This window comes from Diaporthe citri (genome assembly GCF_014595645.1).
Source record: "Diaporthe citri strain NFHF-8-4 chromosome Unknown scaffold_1, whole genome shotgun sequence".
Taxonomy (NCBI): domain Eukaryota; kingdom Fungi; phylum Ascomycota; class Sordariomycetes; order Diaporthales; family Diaporthaceae; genus Diaporthe; species Diaporthe citri.
Window position 1 is genome coordinate 7582170 of NW_025064846.1, and position 16068 is coordinate 7598237.

At 27.5% G+C, this 16068-nt stretch overlaps 1 protein-coding gene across 1 annotated transcript; it reads left to right on the forward strand.

Moving 5' to 3' along the window:
- Positions 1-3570: 3570 nt before the first annotated feature.
- Positions 3571-5303, forward strand: INS49_002016 (uncharacterized protein; the record flags this gene model as incomplete). The annotated part of the gene is made up of 4 exons (XM_043162835.1): positions 3571-4185; positions 4250-4414; positions 4534-4624; positions 4813-5303. The coding sequence occupies 4 exons, from the start codon at positions 3571-3573 to the stop codon at positions 5301-5303; spliced, it is 1362 nt and encodes a 453-aa protein (XP_043031341.1).
- Between the last annotated feature and the right edge of the window lie 10765 nt (positions 5304-16068).

Below are 16068 nucleotides of genomic sequence, written 5' to 3' on the forward strand. Positions count from 1 at the left end.
ACTACACAGTCAGTGTCTGTACCTGGGTATCTGAGCAGCCACACAGACATGTAAAATTCATCGCATCCCAGTCATTTGAAGCACCCCAATTAAGATCATCCAGGATCGCTGATGCTGTTACAACTGTGAAGGGCAGAGTTTCCTTGTCCTCCTAGACGGTTGCACTGTATTATGGAACATGTGTTAAGGTCCGCAGCCTGGGAAAGGAGACAAAGCGCCGAGGGAACAAGTGGTAGGATGAATAATGCGAGGCTACATCTAACTTTGTGCTTAGATGCATGCTATTACAGTCTGAATCGGTGGTGCTGCCCGTCCATACATTTCACAAGCAAAGTTTCTCATGTTGTTGAAATTGACCTCGCGACAGGTTGCTGCCGTGCTTGTAAGACACTTAAATCCCCACCGTCGAGCTCTTTTGTTCCTGCAGACTTTCAAGGCCATAAAGTTGCAGAATCCGTGAATCGATCGCATTGTGTATGTCGCCGATACTCCCGATACCTTTGGGTGAACTTGAAGAAAGCGTGGCTGGACCACTCTGGAATGCTATCACATGACATACCTAGTCCCCATACCCTGATACAGTAGTTCTGCAGAGATATGAATGAATGCATGCAGGAAATCGATTGGACGGCAAGTCCTTCCCCCATAGACGTGACGTGCATTCGAATACATATTCTGATCTATTACTGACTAAAACCCCGGGGAAATACATTCTAGACCTTGCCCAGGTGATCTACACCACATTCCCTGCCCCCTAGTCGCTCCTACTACACTGGTGCGAGCATGCCAGTTTGATATATGCTTGGAGGCTAAGCATCCATTAACGTGTGTTTGTTTGACTTCTTAAAATAAGACATTTACCAAGTACACCAGTCGTCACCCAAGCAACCCTGCCGACTCGCCAAGGTGAAAGGTAAGTCAAAAGGTGCACATTCGGCCCACCCCCTGATTCGGCCCACGTTTCCCACCAAAACACTCACTTTTTAAAGACTTATATCTCCACCAATTAAATATGTATATTAATAAGAATTAATTTAGGGTATAATTTTACAGATTATATATAGAAAAAAATCTATATATTATATATATAGCTTTAATAATAATATAAATTTATATAAACCTAGTTATTAAAAATTATACCTTATTATATAAGATTTCTTAATAATTTAAAAGTCTTTATAAATAATTAAATAAATTAAATATATTTTAAATTTATTTTTATTTTCTTTTTATATTTATATTATACTTTAAAAATAAACATAACTATATTATTTTAAATTTATATAGCTTAAATAAGGTAAAAATATAATATTTTTTAAAAAATAATATAAAGAAAATTATATTTTATTTTTATAAGTTTAATAAAATCTTTAAATTTATATTATTTTAATACAGCTAAATATATATATATATATATATATATATATATATATATATAAAATAAAGATATTCTTTACTTAAATCTTATTAATTTATATAATAAAATATTAAATATTATATATTTTATAAGCTTTTTAAAAAATAATTATTTATATATATAAATAATTTATATAATTTATAATACATTTTTATATATTTATTTAATATTAAGATATAATTTAATCTTAAGTCTTAAAGTTATATTTTTTATGTTTAATAAAATATAAATACTTAAAGTATAAGGGTTTTATAAACTTATACCTTTTATATAATAATATTTAAAATACCGATAAAATTAAGAATTTAGGAATAAGGTTTAATATATATAAACTCTATGTAGTTTTAATTTAAAGTTTTTACATACCTAATTAATGGAGTTAGATGGCTTTAAATATTGGTGTTTTTGGTGGGAAACGTGGGCCGAATCAGGGGGTGGACCGAATGTGGGCCACCAGACTTATTGTCCAGCTCGTGTTGACGTATTTGTGGTACTTTCCGGGGTTGGTTGATTGACTGTGGAGGGCTTCATCCTATTGTAAGAATGGCAGAGGCTCATTGATCCAAGGAAAGGGCAAGCAACACTTTGTCCAATAAGATGCTGCTCAAAATAAACTTCACGATCTGATTTCCATGTCATCTTTGCTGAAACCTTAGCCCATCATCAAGGCGAAGGCTATCTCCCCCCTCCCCCCTTCTCGTTACCTTGTGCAGCCTGGCCGGCGACTGGATCATTCTTCAAAATAGGGACGGTCCAGAGGTCCCAGCTCTTCCCTACAATCCCCAGAGTTGTACCTCGGGCGCTCTCGACCACTGTCCCAGTTGGCCATCCGTCATTGCCGACTGTGGGGCTTCCCGTATGCCTTCTCTGCCATTTTCTCGTGTGCCGGTAAGCTTCCCTCACACTGTCGCCTGTGGTTGCCCCACCATGGCTCCCATTCGGAGCAACTGGGCAAAGATGGAAACTGTTGATTGTTAGGTGCCATAGCCAGGTTGGCCACTTGCCCGCGGACTTAGTATTCTTACCGGTCGTCCTGGTCAGGATTGTCATGACGACGCGTATCCACACTTGGGACTGTTTTTGAGGCCCGGGTTAGTCAGATTCTTCTTATTTGGTTCCTCCTCATTTCTCTGTTTCTTTTGCCAGCCCTTTGCGCAAATAATAAGTTATTAAGAACAATATTCCGCCACAAGAAGTCAGGTAGTAGGGAAAATAGAAAAAGATGACTGGTGGTCTTTGCCCCAGCTCTGGATTGGCTGCAATACAGAGGAAGTAAAGTTAACAGTCAGTCCACTGGATGTTCTTCAAGGGAACTCGCAAGCTTGTGATACTTGCATGGTCCAGGGTTGGAAAACTGGACCCCTCTTGGAAACACTGAACTTTGTTTGCTCTACGGGTCCAGGGCCGAGTGGTTGAACGTTCTTCCACCGAGACCCGTTGAATCGCATGTTAGCACGCCGCCAGCCAATTGTCTTACACCATTTCATCTTGTCCTGGGAGCCTCAACGCCAGTTTAGGGAGCTGCCAAGGCGGACAGCCCTCCCCCGAATGTCGGTTTCGAGTAAATATCGTCTGAGTAGCCTTGAATACTCCGCTTGGCAAGAGCTGTCGTCTGCTGGGGCTAAAAGGGGTCGCCGAGACCCCGTTTCGTTTACGATAAACCTTCTTTTGCCTCACGGCGGTCCTTACCTAACGAAGTGGTGGGTCAGACGAGTCGACCCTCAATTTTATTTCTCCAATGCCATCTTGTGCCTAGGGGACCGTAGGGTACTGGTTTCCCTGTTCATCAAGGGCTGTCCGCTACCTGGCCCGATTTCCTCCCTTTGAAGGCCATCTGGTCCGATGAACTCTAATTCAACCCCTCGCAGCGCCAAGCCGAGATTCGAGAGGGGCGATGGTACTGAAATGCTCTATGGCCCCTAAATGACATATGCACTCTGGTGAGGAGAAGATTAATGCAAAGACGTAAGAAGAGGAATAACTAGGCCGATCTTGATATAATTCGGAAGATGTCTTCCGTCTAGCTAATTGATGATACCCAGAGCCTCAGCCCCTCTCTTTGAGCAAATTTTGCAGCCGGCTTTGTTCCTTCACCACATTCTTCACGTTCTTTACTACCGAACATAGCAATTAAGTGCCCATCTCTGGTGACAATGTCCCTCACCTTTGCTCTCGCAGGCCCTCTGCTCTTCAGCCTGGTCGCCGCCCAAACCCCTGACACCACCGCGGAGAACCATCCTAAACTCACGACCTACAAGTGTACGACGAATGGTGGATGCACTGCCCAAAACACAGCACTTGTTCTCGACGCCTCTTCGCACCGCATCTATCAGTCCAATGCTCCTGATTCCAACTGTGGCGATTGGGGCTCCGGGGCAAACGCCACAGCTTGCCCCGATGAGGAGACATGTCAACAAAACTGTGTCCTGCAAGGAATCCCGGACTACACTGCGAATGGAGTACACGCAAATGGCTCGGACCTAACTCTTCTCATGCTGAGTAGCGACGGCAAGACTGAGTACAGCCCACGGATCTACCTCCTGAATGAGGCCGAAGATGCGTACGAGATGCTCCAGTTGACCGGACAGGAATTTACCTTTGATGTAGATATGAGTAAGCTCCCGTGTGGAATGAACTCGGCGCTCTACCTGTCCGAGATGGAAGCGACCGGAGGCAAAGACTCCTCCGATCTTTCTGTAGCAGGAGCCGAATATGGTGCTGGTTACTGCGATGCTCAATGCTACACGACTCCATTCATCAATGGCCTGGTATGTCGGCCCCAAGGTACAGCCCAGGATTGAAAGTTTTCAGACCTCTCACACTCCAGTACAGGGAAATATTAACGGGAGCGGAGTCTGCTGCAACGAGCTTGATATCTGGGAGGCGAATTCCAGGGCAACGCACATAGCCCCGCACCCGTGCAATGTTCCTGGCCTCTACGCATGTGATGCAAATGGCGAGGACTGCGGTGACAACGGCGTCTGCGATAAGAGCGGTGTAAGCAGACTTCATAAACGTTTCCTAGCGCCTCACTACCTCCCACTCTCGGCACAAAACAAAAAAAAAAAACTGCTACTTCATGGCATAGCTCAGATTGCTGACCCTGGCTATGGTAGTGTTCGATGAACCCGTACAAGATGGGACACCCGGAATACTATGGCCTCGACCTGGAGGTTGACACGACTCGACCTTTCACTGTTGTCACACGTAAGCAGCCTCCGAATACAATTGCAACCCTCTGCAGAAGCAGCCTCTCATATATGTGGCCTGTGCCTCAACAGCCTTGTCTAGTGGCAGGTGTCGAGACAGGCTGCAGCCGCACTGTGGTTTACTCGCCCCCACATCCGAATGAAGCATCTTCCTCGGTAGCTTGACAGCTGACGTTAATAATGCAGAATTTCCCTCTGATCAGAGCGGTCAGCTTACCGCTATCAGACGCCTCTATATCCAGGACGGCAAGACGATTGAAATGCCCATCTCGACGGTAGAAGGAGTTCCAGCCCAGAACTTTTTGAATGATGAGTATTGCAATGCCACCGGTGCTGAAAAATACATGGGCCTTGGAGCAACCGAGGGAATGGGCGCCGCTATGAGCCGCGGGATGGTCCTCGTCTTCAGCATATGGTGGGACAAGGGCGGCTTTATGCAATGGCTAGACGGGCAGAGCTCGAATGCTGGGCCTTGTAACGCAACTGAGGGGAACCCCGAGATCATCGGGTCCATTCAGCCTGACACACAGGTTACGTTCAGCCAGATCAGATGGGGTGACATCGGGTCGACGTTCTCAGGTTCCTCGAACGGAACAGGTGGCATGAATGGCTCAAGCTCGGCCGTGAGCTCCCTACCACGACGGCTCATGGCCGAGGGTCTCGCATTCCATAGTTGAGTGGTCTCGTTTTTAATCTATACACATATGCTTCTTAAGCAATATGCATCCAGTCCCTTCATATAGTAATAAACGCTTAAACACCCAGCATTAAAAAAAATATAATATTAATAATAAAAAGTTTTAAACATAATTATAACTTATAACTAAGAAAATATTAACAGCCTTATAATAATTATATAAATAAAGTTAATAAAAACTACTTTTAATAATATTATAAATTATTAATATAAATAGCTTAAAATTAATAATAAAGTAATTAATTATATAATAAAATTTAAAATACTTTTTATAAAATTTAATAATTTTATAAATATAATTTAAATTAAAAACTTAATTTATTTTTACTTATATTAATATATATATTTTATATAATTTTTAAAAAACCCTTAACGTAGTTTACCACTAAGTAGCGGATATTATTAAGTAGCGGATTTTTCCAACTTTACTTAACTTTTATTAACTATAATATTATATTAAGGTAAATAAATTAATAAAAAGTTGGCATTAATTAATATTAATTATATTTAATTCATTATTTTTAATTAATTTTATTAATTTAAAGGGGCTAAAAGTAATATAATATAATTAAAAATTATTAAGGTTTTAATAGGATGGGCTATTTTTAATGCTAATTGCATCCTTAATTTTTACGTTAATTTTACATTAATTTACCTATTTAAATATTTAATATATAAGAAATTAATAAGAAAGATATATATCTTTTATTTAAAGAAAATAAAATATTCTTAGTTATTTAAGTTATTTAATACTTTAAAAAAAATTACGTTAAACCCTTACTTATAGCTTTAGCTATTAAAATCTTTAATATTTTTAAAATAACTTTACATTATAAAATAAATTAATAACGCAATCTTAAAGAATTATATATTAAATAATATAAACTTAACTTAATTAAAAAGTAAATGCTTATTTAATATATTATTAATTAAAATGCTTAAAGATTTTCTTTATAACTTTTTAATATAAAAAATATAGCTAACTTTTTACTAGCATTTTAAGATAATAAGCCTATAGGTAAGTATTAGGCTTAATGCTTTATAAATTTATAACTTAGCTTAAAAATTAAGTTTAACCATTCTTATAATTATTAAAAGGCTTTTTGTAAAGATTTAAAGATTATTAAGAATTAATTTAAGCTTCTTTATAATATAATAATTAAGTATTAAATTATTAATAATAATCTTTATAACTTTAATAAGATTAACTTTATAATAAATATAATTACCTTATTAATAATTATTATATATATTAATAAGCATAAAAAGGCTAAATTAATTTAATTTAATAATTAAAAATAAGTAATTATTATTAAATATATTAATATAAGTAAGTTATAAATTTTATTATTTATAATTATTTAAGGTGCTTATTACCTTATTAACTAAGCAATAAAGTTAGGTTTTTTAAATAATTAAGTTATTAAGCTTACTTTTAATAAATAAATAAATAATAAAATTAATTTAAAATAAATTTAATACTTTTATAAGCATATTAAGCTAAAGAAAAATATTAATTATTAAATATTAATTATAAATAGCTATAAAAGCTATATATTAGCTAAGTTTAATTAATATTATAAGAATAATAAAATTATTATTATTAATATATTATTATATTTATTTTATTTATTTTAGCCATTAAATATTATATTATATTTATCTTTAAAATATATATATAGCAATAAGATTAACCTTTTTATTTAAGCCTTTATTAATTATATTATTAAATTTAAGTTTTTTCTTGCATTTAAGGTAGCTTATAATAAGACTTTTATAGTAAAAAATATTAAGTTTGCATTTAAAGGAGTTGGAATTTCTTCTTAAGACTTTAATTTTATAATTTCTAAGCTTAATATCCGCTTATAAACTTTAATATAATCCCTTCTTATTTTTCCTTAAAAATAAAAGTTTTAAATATTATTAAATGCTTAATAAATTATTTAGTAATTAAGTTTTATTAAGGGCAAGATTTTTACTTATTAAAAAAGCTTTCCTATATTAATTATAAAGATTATTAATTAAATAGCAAAAAGTATATAAATAATAATATATAAACTTATTATTTTAAAGGATTAAGTTTATACTCTTAAGGATGCTAATATAATACTTATTAAATGCTAAAGGGTTAAAAGAACTTAAGTATAGCTTAAAGGAATACTTATTATTAAGGAATTTTAAGCTTTTATTTAAGAGAAATAAAAAGGGAAGTAATTAGCTAGTAAAATAAGTAATAATGCTAAGAAAGTAGTTTGCAGCAAATTAATTAAATAATAATATGGTAATTGCAGCAAAATTAGGTATAATGCAAGAACTTATAAAAAAGATAAAGAAGGGTTTAGTTAATTAAATTTTAATTATATTATAATAAATCCAGCTTAATTAATATTAATTAATGTAAATATAGCTATTTTATTAATTTATAGTAAATTGTATTTTTAATAATATAATTAGTATTAATTAATATTAAATGTATATTTCTTATTAAAAGTTAACCCATTTAAATTAACATTATACTTATATTAATACTTTTAAATTAATAAAATTAATTAAAAATAAGGAATTAAATATAATTAACATTAATTAATGCTAACTTTTTATTAATTTATTTACCTTAATATAGTGTTATAATTAATAAAAGTTAAGTAAAGTTGGAAAAATCCGCTACTTAATAATATTCGCCACTTAATAGTAAACTACATTATTAAATAAGTTATTATTATAATTAATATTTAACCTTATAATTAATTTTAATAAAAATTAAAATAAAGAAATATTTACTTTAAAATACTTAAATTCTTTTATAAAAATATTATAAAACTTTTAAAGAAAAATATAAATAATATTTATAATAAAATAAATAAAAATAAAAAATATAATTATAATAAGCTTAAGTTAAAAGTTTAAGCTTTATAATAATTAATTAAGTAATTTAAGGAAACTTAAATTATTATATATTTTTTAACTTAACGTGGTTTACTACCTTATGTTTAATATTACCTTATATTTAATTTTTATTAAATTTATTAACTTTAGCTAACCTTAACACTTACTTAATGCAAAGAAATCAATTAAATTTAGCATTAATTAATGCTAATTACTTTTAATTATTCATTTTTAATTAATTTTATTAATTTAAAGGGGTTAGCATAATTATATTAAAGTTTAAAGTAATTAACTTTTAATAAGTAAGTTTATTTTTAATATAAATTACGTCTTTATTTTTTGCGTTAATCTTGCATTATTTTACTTATTTAAACATTTAACGCGCTAAGAATTAATAATTATATATATCTTTCTTATTAAATAAATCTTAAATCCTTTTAGCTATTAAAGCTATTTAAAATTTTAAAAAAAATTATAAAAAACCCTTAAGTATTGTTTATATTATATAAATTTATTATATTTTTAAATAAAGCTTATATAAAAAGATAAATAATTAATAAAATAATAAAAAATTATACATTAAATAATATAAATTTAATTTAATTAAAAAGTAAATGCTTATTTAATATATTATTAAGCAAGATATTTAAAGGTGTTTTTTATAACTTTTTAATATAAAAAATATAATTAATCTTTTATTAGCTTTATATAATATTAAACTTATAAATAAGTATTAAGCTTAATGCTTTATAAATATATAATTTAGCTTAAAGATTAAGTTTAATTGTTTTTATAATTATTAAAGGGCTTTTTATAAAGATTTAAAAGTTATTAAAAATTAATTTAAGTTGCTTTATAATATAATAGCTAAGTTATGAGAATAATACATATGAGCATTACATGTAGCGTGCCCATGTAGTGGGTGCGCTGCAGGCAATGCATAGATTTAAAGGTGCAAGGTTTAAACTAGTCTTATTAATAGCAACTATTAGCTAGTATTAGCTGGCTGCTAGCTAGCGGTTATATGCCTTATATATAAATTATTATAGCTAGCTTATAATTAAACAAGGGAAGGCTATAGCTTTGTTATAACTTACTCTTTATATTATAGCTAAATTAATTATATACTTTATTTATTTATTATTAATTATATAAAAGCTAAATTAATATTAATTAGTGTTTACTTAGCAAGCATAAATAGTTAGGTATTAAAGAAATAAATTTTATTTCTTAAAAGCTTATTTGCTTATAATAATTTCGTTAAGGAACTTTATATTAATAATAATGCTATAAGTCGCTAAAAAGCTTAATTAAGTATTAAAAATTAGTTTATAGCAATAATACTCAATCTTTAGTTATATTTATTAATATAAATCGTTAATAATAATAATTAGAAAAAGCCTTAATTAAAAAGCCTTTCTTAATATATTCTTAAGTAATTACAACCTTCCTTAATTATTAAAAGCCTTTTTATAATACCCTTAATTATTAAATAAGCTAATAATAAGCTTTACTTAATTCTATTTAATTTATAATAAATATTTAACTTTTAAGTAAAATTAATTAGTTTATAATAAATGCTTAACTTTTAGTTATATTGCTTTCATACTCTTAGCCTTCTTCGCAATACTCTTAATTACTAATGCCTTTGCTTGCGATTGGTATATTGAAAAGCCCTCCTCGCAACATCCTTAAAAAGCCCTTGCTTAGCACCCTTAAGAAGCCCTTATTTGCAATTAACGCCCCTTAAGGCACTTATATAACATCCCCAGGGCCTATAACCCTTTAAAAACCCTTTAAGCACTTAATAAAATGCAAGGTACTTTAAACACTTTAAAGTATTGGCAAATAACGTTTCTTTTAATTAATTTGCATACTTAATTAATATATTTAATTAAATACTTTTAAAAATATTAATAAAAGCAAGTAATTAATGCGATTATTTTATTTACTTAATTAGCTTAAAACTATTAAGGGAAATAATTAAGATTTATTACAAGTTTAATTATATAAATAACTTAATTAAACCTTTAAAACATTTACCTTTTAATAATAATTAATATTTAATTAATAAGCATAACCTTTCCTTTTTTTAATGCCCTTTTTATTAACGTTCTTTAATAAAATCTTAAGTATAAATTGCCTAAAAAGCTAAAATTAATTTACTAAGTAATAATAATATTTAAGCGCCATTACTTATAAATAAATGGTTTAAAAGCTAATTATTAGCTTATAAGCGCAGCATATGAATATTTTCTTTCCCTTCCCCTTTGCCTTATAATTAATTATTACGAAATCTACCTTAATGGCGATAACCTTTGCATTAATAATGGCTCCTTTCTTTAATAAAAAGGAAGTTATTAATATAATTAAAAGCCTTAAGGGTTATTTAAATTGTAATAAAAATCTTTTTAATGAATTTTAATATAAGTTTTATAAATAAATAAAGAAATGCTTTTAAAAGATTAATTAAAGGCTTTTTTATAAGCTTAAATAAATATTTTATTATTATAAAGTATATATAGGATATAATTATATATTAATAATAAAGGTATTAATTATTTTAGCTTAATTAAATAATTAAGAATTACTTTAATAACCTTAAAAAGAGTTTATAACGATAATCTTTTACTTATAATTAAAGGCATATAAATATTAAAAGAAGTTTAAGCCAATTAAAATAAAGCTAATCATTATAAAGCTAATTATTAAAAAGCTAATACTATCTTTTCCTCTTTATTAATTATAACCTCCTTTTTAATTAATAATGCCCTTAATGCAAGCCCTATAGCAATAGCTTCTTTTATAATAATAATAACCTCCTTTTTATTAAGAGATATAATAGCAATAATTATTATTAGCTTAGGCTTAATTTATTCCTTAAGCACCTTAATTAACTTAGTAATAAAAAGAAAGAAGTTATTAAAGTAATAATTAATTAATTAAAGCATAATATTTAAATACTTTAAAGTTTTAAAATATTGGTAATTAAATGATTTAATTAAGTGATTTAAGCGATTTAAGCACTTAAAATATTTAGGCATACTTACACTTAAATACTTATACTTAACTTATTAAAGCAATGGCTATAAGGCATTTAACCCCTTATAGCCCCTTAAAAGATAATATATTTACGTTAATTAAGCGATTTAATTAGCTAAATAATGATTTAAAGGAAAAGCATAATTTTAAAGCGTTTGCATGTATATATATAAAAAACTATTAATATGGAAATAATACATATGGGCATTATATACAATATGCCTATGCAATGAATGTGCTGCAGGTAATGCATAGATTTAAAGGTATAAGGTTTAAATTAATCTTATTAATAATAGCTATTAATTGGTACTAGCTAGCTGCTAGTTAGTAGTTATATGCCCTATATATGAATTACTATAGCTAGCTTATAGCTAAACGAGGGAAGGCTATAGCTTTGCTGCAACCTACTTTCTACATTATAGCTAAATTAATTACATACTTTATTTATTTATTATTAATTATATGGAAGCCAAACCAACATAAGTATTAAATTATTAATAATAATCTTTATAACTTTAATAAAATTAACTTTATAATAAGTATAATTACTTTAATTATAATTATTATATATATTAATAAATATAAAAAGGTTAAATTAATTTAACTTAATAATTAAAAATAAATAATAATTATTAAATGCATTATTATAAGTAAGTTATAAATCTTATTATTTATAATTATTTAAGGTATTTATTATTTTATTAGCTAAGTAATAAAGTTAAATTTTTAAATAATTAAATTATTAAGCTTATTTTTAATAAATAAATTAATAATAAAATTAATTTAAAATAAATTTAATATTTTAATAAGTATATTAAGTTAAAGAAAAATGTTAATTATTAAATATTAATTATAAATAATTATAAAATCTATATATTAGCTAAGTTTAATTAATATTATAATGATAATATGCCGCTATATTTATCTTACTTACTTTAACTATTAAATATTACATTATATTTATTCTTAAAGCATGTATATTATTACGGTTTAAGCTTTGTTCATTATAATTAATTAATAAGCTTTGGCCTTATAAAAATAAGCTTTAATATAGGTATAAATAGGGAGCAAACCTTTTCCTTTATACTTTAAATATAAACCCTTATTTAAGCACTTTATAATAAATAACTTAAGGCTAGCTTATAATATATATTTAAAGTCCTTTTGCATTATAAACTTATAATATAATTATATAAAACTTAATATAGCGAAACTTAAAAAGAATAATAATAGCTTATTAAGCCCTTTCTTATCTTAAGAAACTTTTATTTTAGGAATACTTAGCAACTTAGTTAGTAAAAATAAGAGCTAAGTTTATAATAAATAGGAAGGTAATTAGCATTAAAGGGGCTTAATTCTTTTATATATTTAATTAGTTAAAAACTTTTTATAATTAATTTTTATCTTATATTAATTTTATAAAGATATTTAAGGGGTAGCTAAAAAGCTTTTTAAAGAAGGTTTGCCTTATGCTTAGGGACCTTTTTAAGCAAAGGTATATTAAGCTTAGCTTAATTACATTATAGCAATATTATAAAAAAGGAATAATAAAATTTCTTACTTAATTTAATTAATTAACTTATATAGTAAAGACTTAAAGTTAGTTAAATAAATATAAGATATTATTAATAATTAATGGCTTAATCTTTATAGCAAAAGCTTAGCTTAATTATAAGGAGTAGCTAAATATATTTAAGGCTTTTTGCTTTGCCTTGCGGTAATATAAGGGCGTTTTTAGCGTTATAGCAAGGGAGGATAATACTTAACCTTAAAACGGCAAAGTAATAAATATTAATATTATAATAATCTTAATAAGCAAAGTTAAGTATTTTATATATAGCTAACTTAGTTATTATAAGCATAATTACTTAAATTATTATGAAAGAATAAGGATATAGCTTTTATTAATTAAGGTTAGTAAGAAGAAGGAGTTTATTTAAGGGGGTGTAAAATCTTTTTTATGGAGTAAAGCTTAAAAGCATTGCTAACTTAATGCTAGCTTGGGCTTAAAACGGGCTAGTTATATGCTAATTAATTTAGCATTATAAAAATGCTTAAAATTTAAGAAATCCCTATTAATAAAGTAAATTGCTTATAATTAAGCGCTAATTAATTATGAATTATATAATAAATTTATAGTTTTAAGGTTTTAAGTAAGGGAGCTTATGTAAAAAGCTTGCATTAAAGGATTATAAGAATGCCATTAATTTAGCTATTGGCTTACGCTTAGATAATTATTTTTTATTAGCTTGCTTTAGCTAATATATTAAATTATAAGGGCTAAGATATATTAATTATGGATAATAGGCTAGGCTTTTGGCATAGTTAGGAAATGTTAAGGTGTAATTAAATAGCTAGGTAAAGAGTAATGTTTAATTTGCAATTAGATTATATATTTTTTATTTTTTATTATATAGCTACCCTTTAGGGCTTGCCATGGGGACTTGGAAAAGACAGATATATTATAATTTAGGCTTTACCCATTATAATTAATTAATAAGCTTTAGCTTTATAAAAATAAGCTTTAGCATAAGTATAAATAGGGAGCGAACCTTTTCCTTTGCACTTTAAATATAAACCCCTATTTGGGCACCTTACGGCAGAAAACTCAAGGCTAGCCCATAATATATATAACGATAAAATTAATTTCTTTATTTGGGCCTTAATTAACTATATTATTAAGTTTAAGTTCTTTCTTATATTTAAGGTAGCTTATAATAAGATTTTTATAAAGGATAATATTAAATTTATATTTAAAAAAGCTAAAATTTCTCCTTAAGATTTTAACTTTATAATTTTTAAGCTTAATATTTACCTATAAATTTTAATATAATCCCTTTTTATTTCTTTTTAAAAATAAAAGTCTTAAATATTATTAAATGCTTAATAAACTATTTAATAATTAAGTTTTATTAAGAATAAGATCTTTGCTTATTAAGGGAGCTTTTTTATATTAATTATAAAGGCTATTAACTAAATAGCGAAGGGTATATAAGTAATAATAAGTAAAATTATATTTTTAAAGAATTAGGTTTATATTTTTAAAAATATTAATATAATACTTATTAAATGCCAAAGGGTTAAAAGAACTTAAATATAGTTTAAAAAAGCACTTATTATTAAGAAATCTTAAGTTTTCATTTAAAAGAAATAAAAGGGGAAGCAATTAACTAATGAAATAAGCGGTAATGTTAAGGAAGCGATTCGCGGCGAATTAATTATTTAATAATATGGCAATTATAGCAAGCCTAAGCATAATATAAAAACTTATAAGAAAAATATAAAGAATTTTAGTTAATTAAATTTTAAATAAATTATATCTTTTTTAAATTAATTAATACTAATTAATGCTAATATATATATTTAATTAGTTTGCCGCAAACTGCATTTTTAATAATATAATTAATATTAATTAATATTAAATATATATATTTTATTAAAAGTTGCTTATTTTAAATTAGCATTATATTTACGTTAACCCCTTTAAATTAATTAAATAAATTAAAAATAAGTAATTAAAAGTAATTAATATTAATTAATGCTAAATTTAATTAATTTCTTTATATTAAGTAAATGCTAAGGTTAGCTAAAGTTAATAAATTTAATAAAAGTTAAATATAAGGTAATATTAAATATAAGGTAATAAACTATGTTAATTAAAAAGTTACTATTTTTATAACTTATAAAATATAATAATTACAGCTAATTTTTAGCTAATAAACTTAATAAGCAAGTTTATATTTAAAAAGTATTTAAGGTAATAATATTTTAAGTAATAAATAATAATAATAAATTAAAAGCTTTATAATTATTTAAGGTAAATACTTAAATTAATTATTAAAAAATTATTTTAAATTAACGTTATTTATTAATAAAAAGCATAATTTATATAATTTATTTCTTTAAGTTAAATTAATAAATATATTGCTTTTAACGGCTTATTTAAAGCATAACTTATTTAAAGTAAAGCGTTGCTTTAATTATTTTAATTATTTTTTTTTACTTTATTATATAACTTATATTTATTTTATAATAAATTTTTAAGCTTATTTTACTAGCTTATAAGGTTTATTTATACCTTTAAAGGATTAATAATCCTGCTTTAATTTTATTTCTTATAAGTAAGTGTATGGGTAAAGGACCCCATTAATTGCAAGCATTTACTAAGGCTTTGGGCCTCATACCCCTTAGTTTTTATAAGACTTCTTCTTTATATAAAAGGTAGCGCCGTCTTAATTTAAATTAATGTATTAAGGATAGCTGCCTTATCTTTATATTCCCTTTTATAATATTCTTATTATATTTATAATATAAAAAAAGGCGTTAATTAACTTATAACCCTTTTAAGGCCAGCTTATAATAATAATAAAATTATGTTTTAAAAGATTATTATTTTATTATTATTAATAAAATTACCCTTAAAAAGAATTAAAAGAAATTTTAAAAAATAAAAGTAAAAAGAAGTCTTATAATATTCCTTTAAAAAAAGGAAATAAGGATATGTATTAAGCTATATGCAACTTTATATATAAGCTTAGGGCTGCTAAGGGATAGTTGGAAAGCTAAGCAAATAGCAGAGAGATTAATGGATAGTTGATTTAAAACACATGGTGTGGCCGAAGCCTTCCATAGTTAAGCGGCTGTGGGGTTGTGCAAGAGGACTACCCTGGTATGGCGCTTTACTTCGTCATCAGTGTTTTCCGTCCTGAGGCCAGAGAGCTACTACAAGCACTGTCCGAGATGGTTGGTCCTAGGGCCTGACAAGACTGCTATTTTAAGTGTATATAGATATAAGAATATATAGGTAGATATAGTTC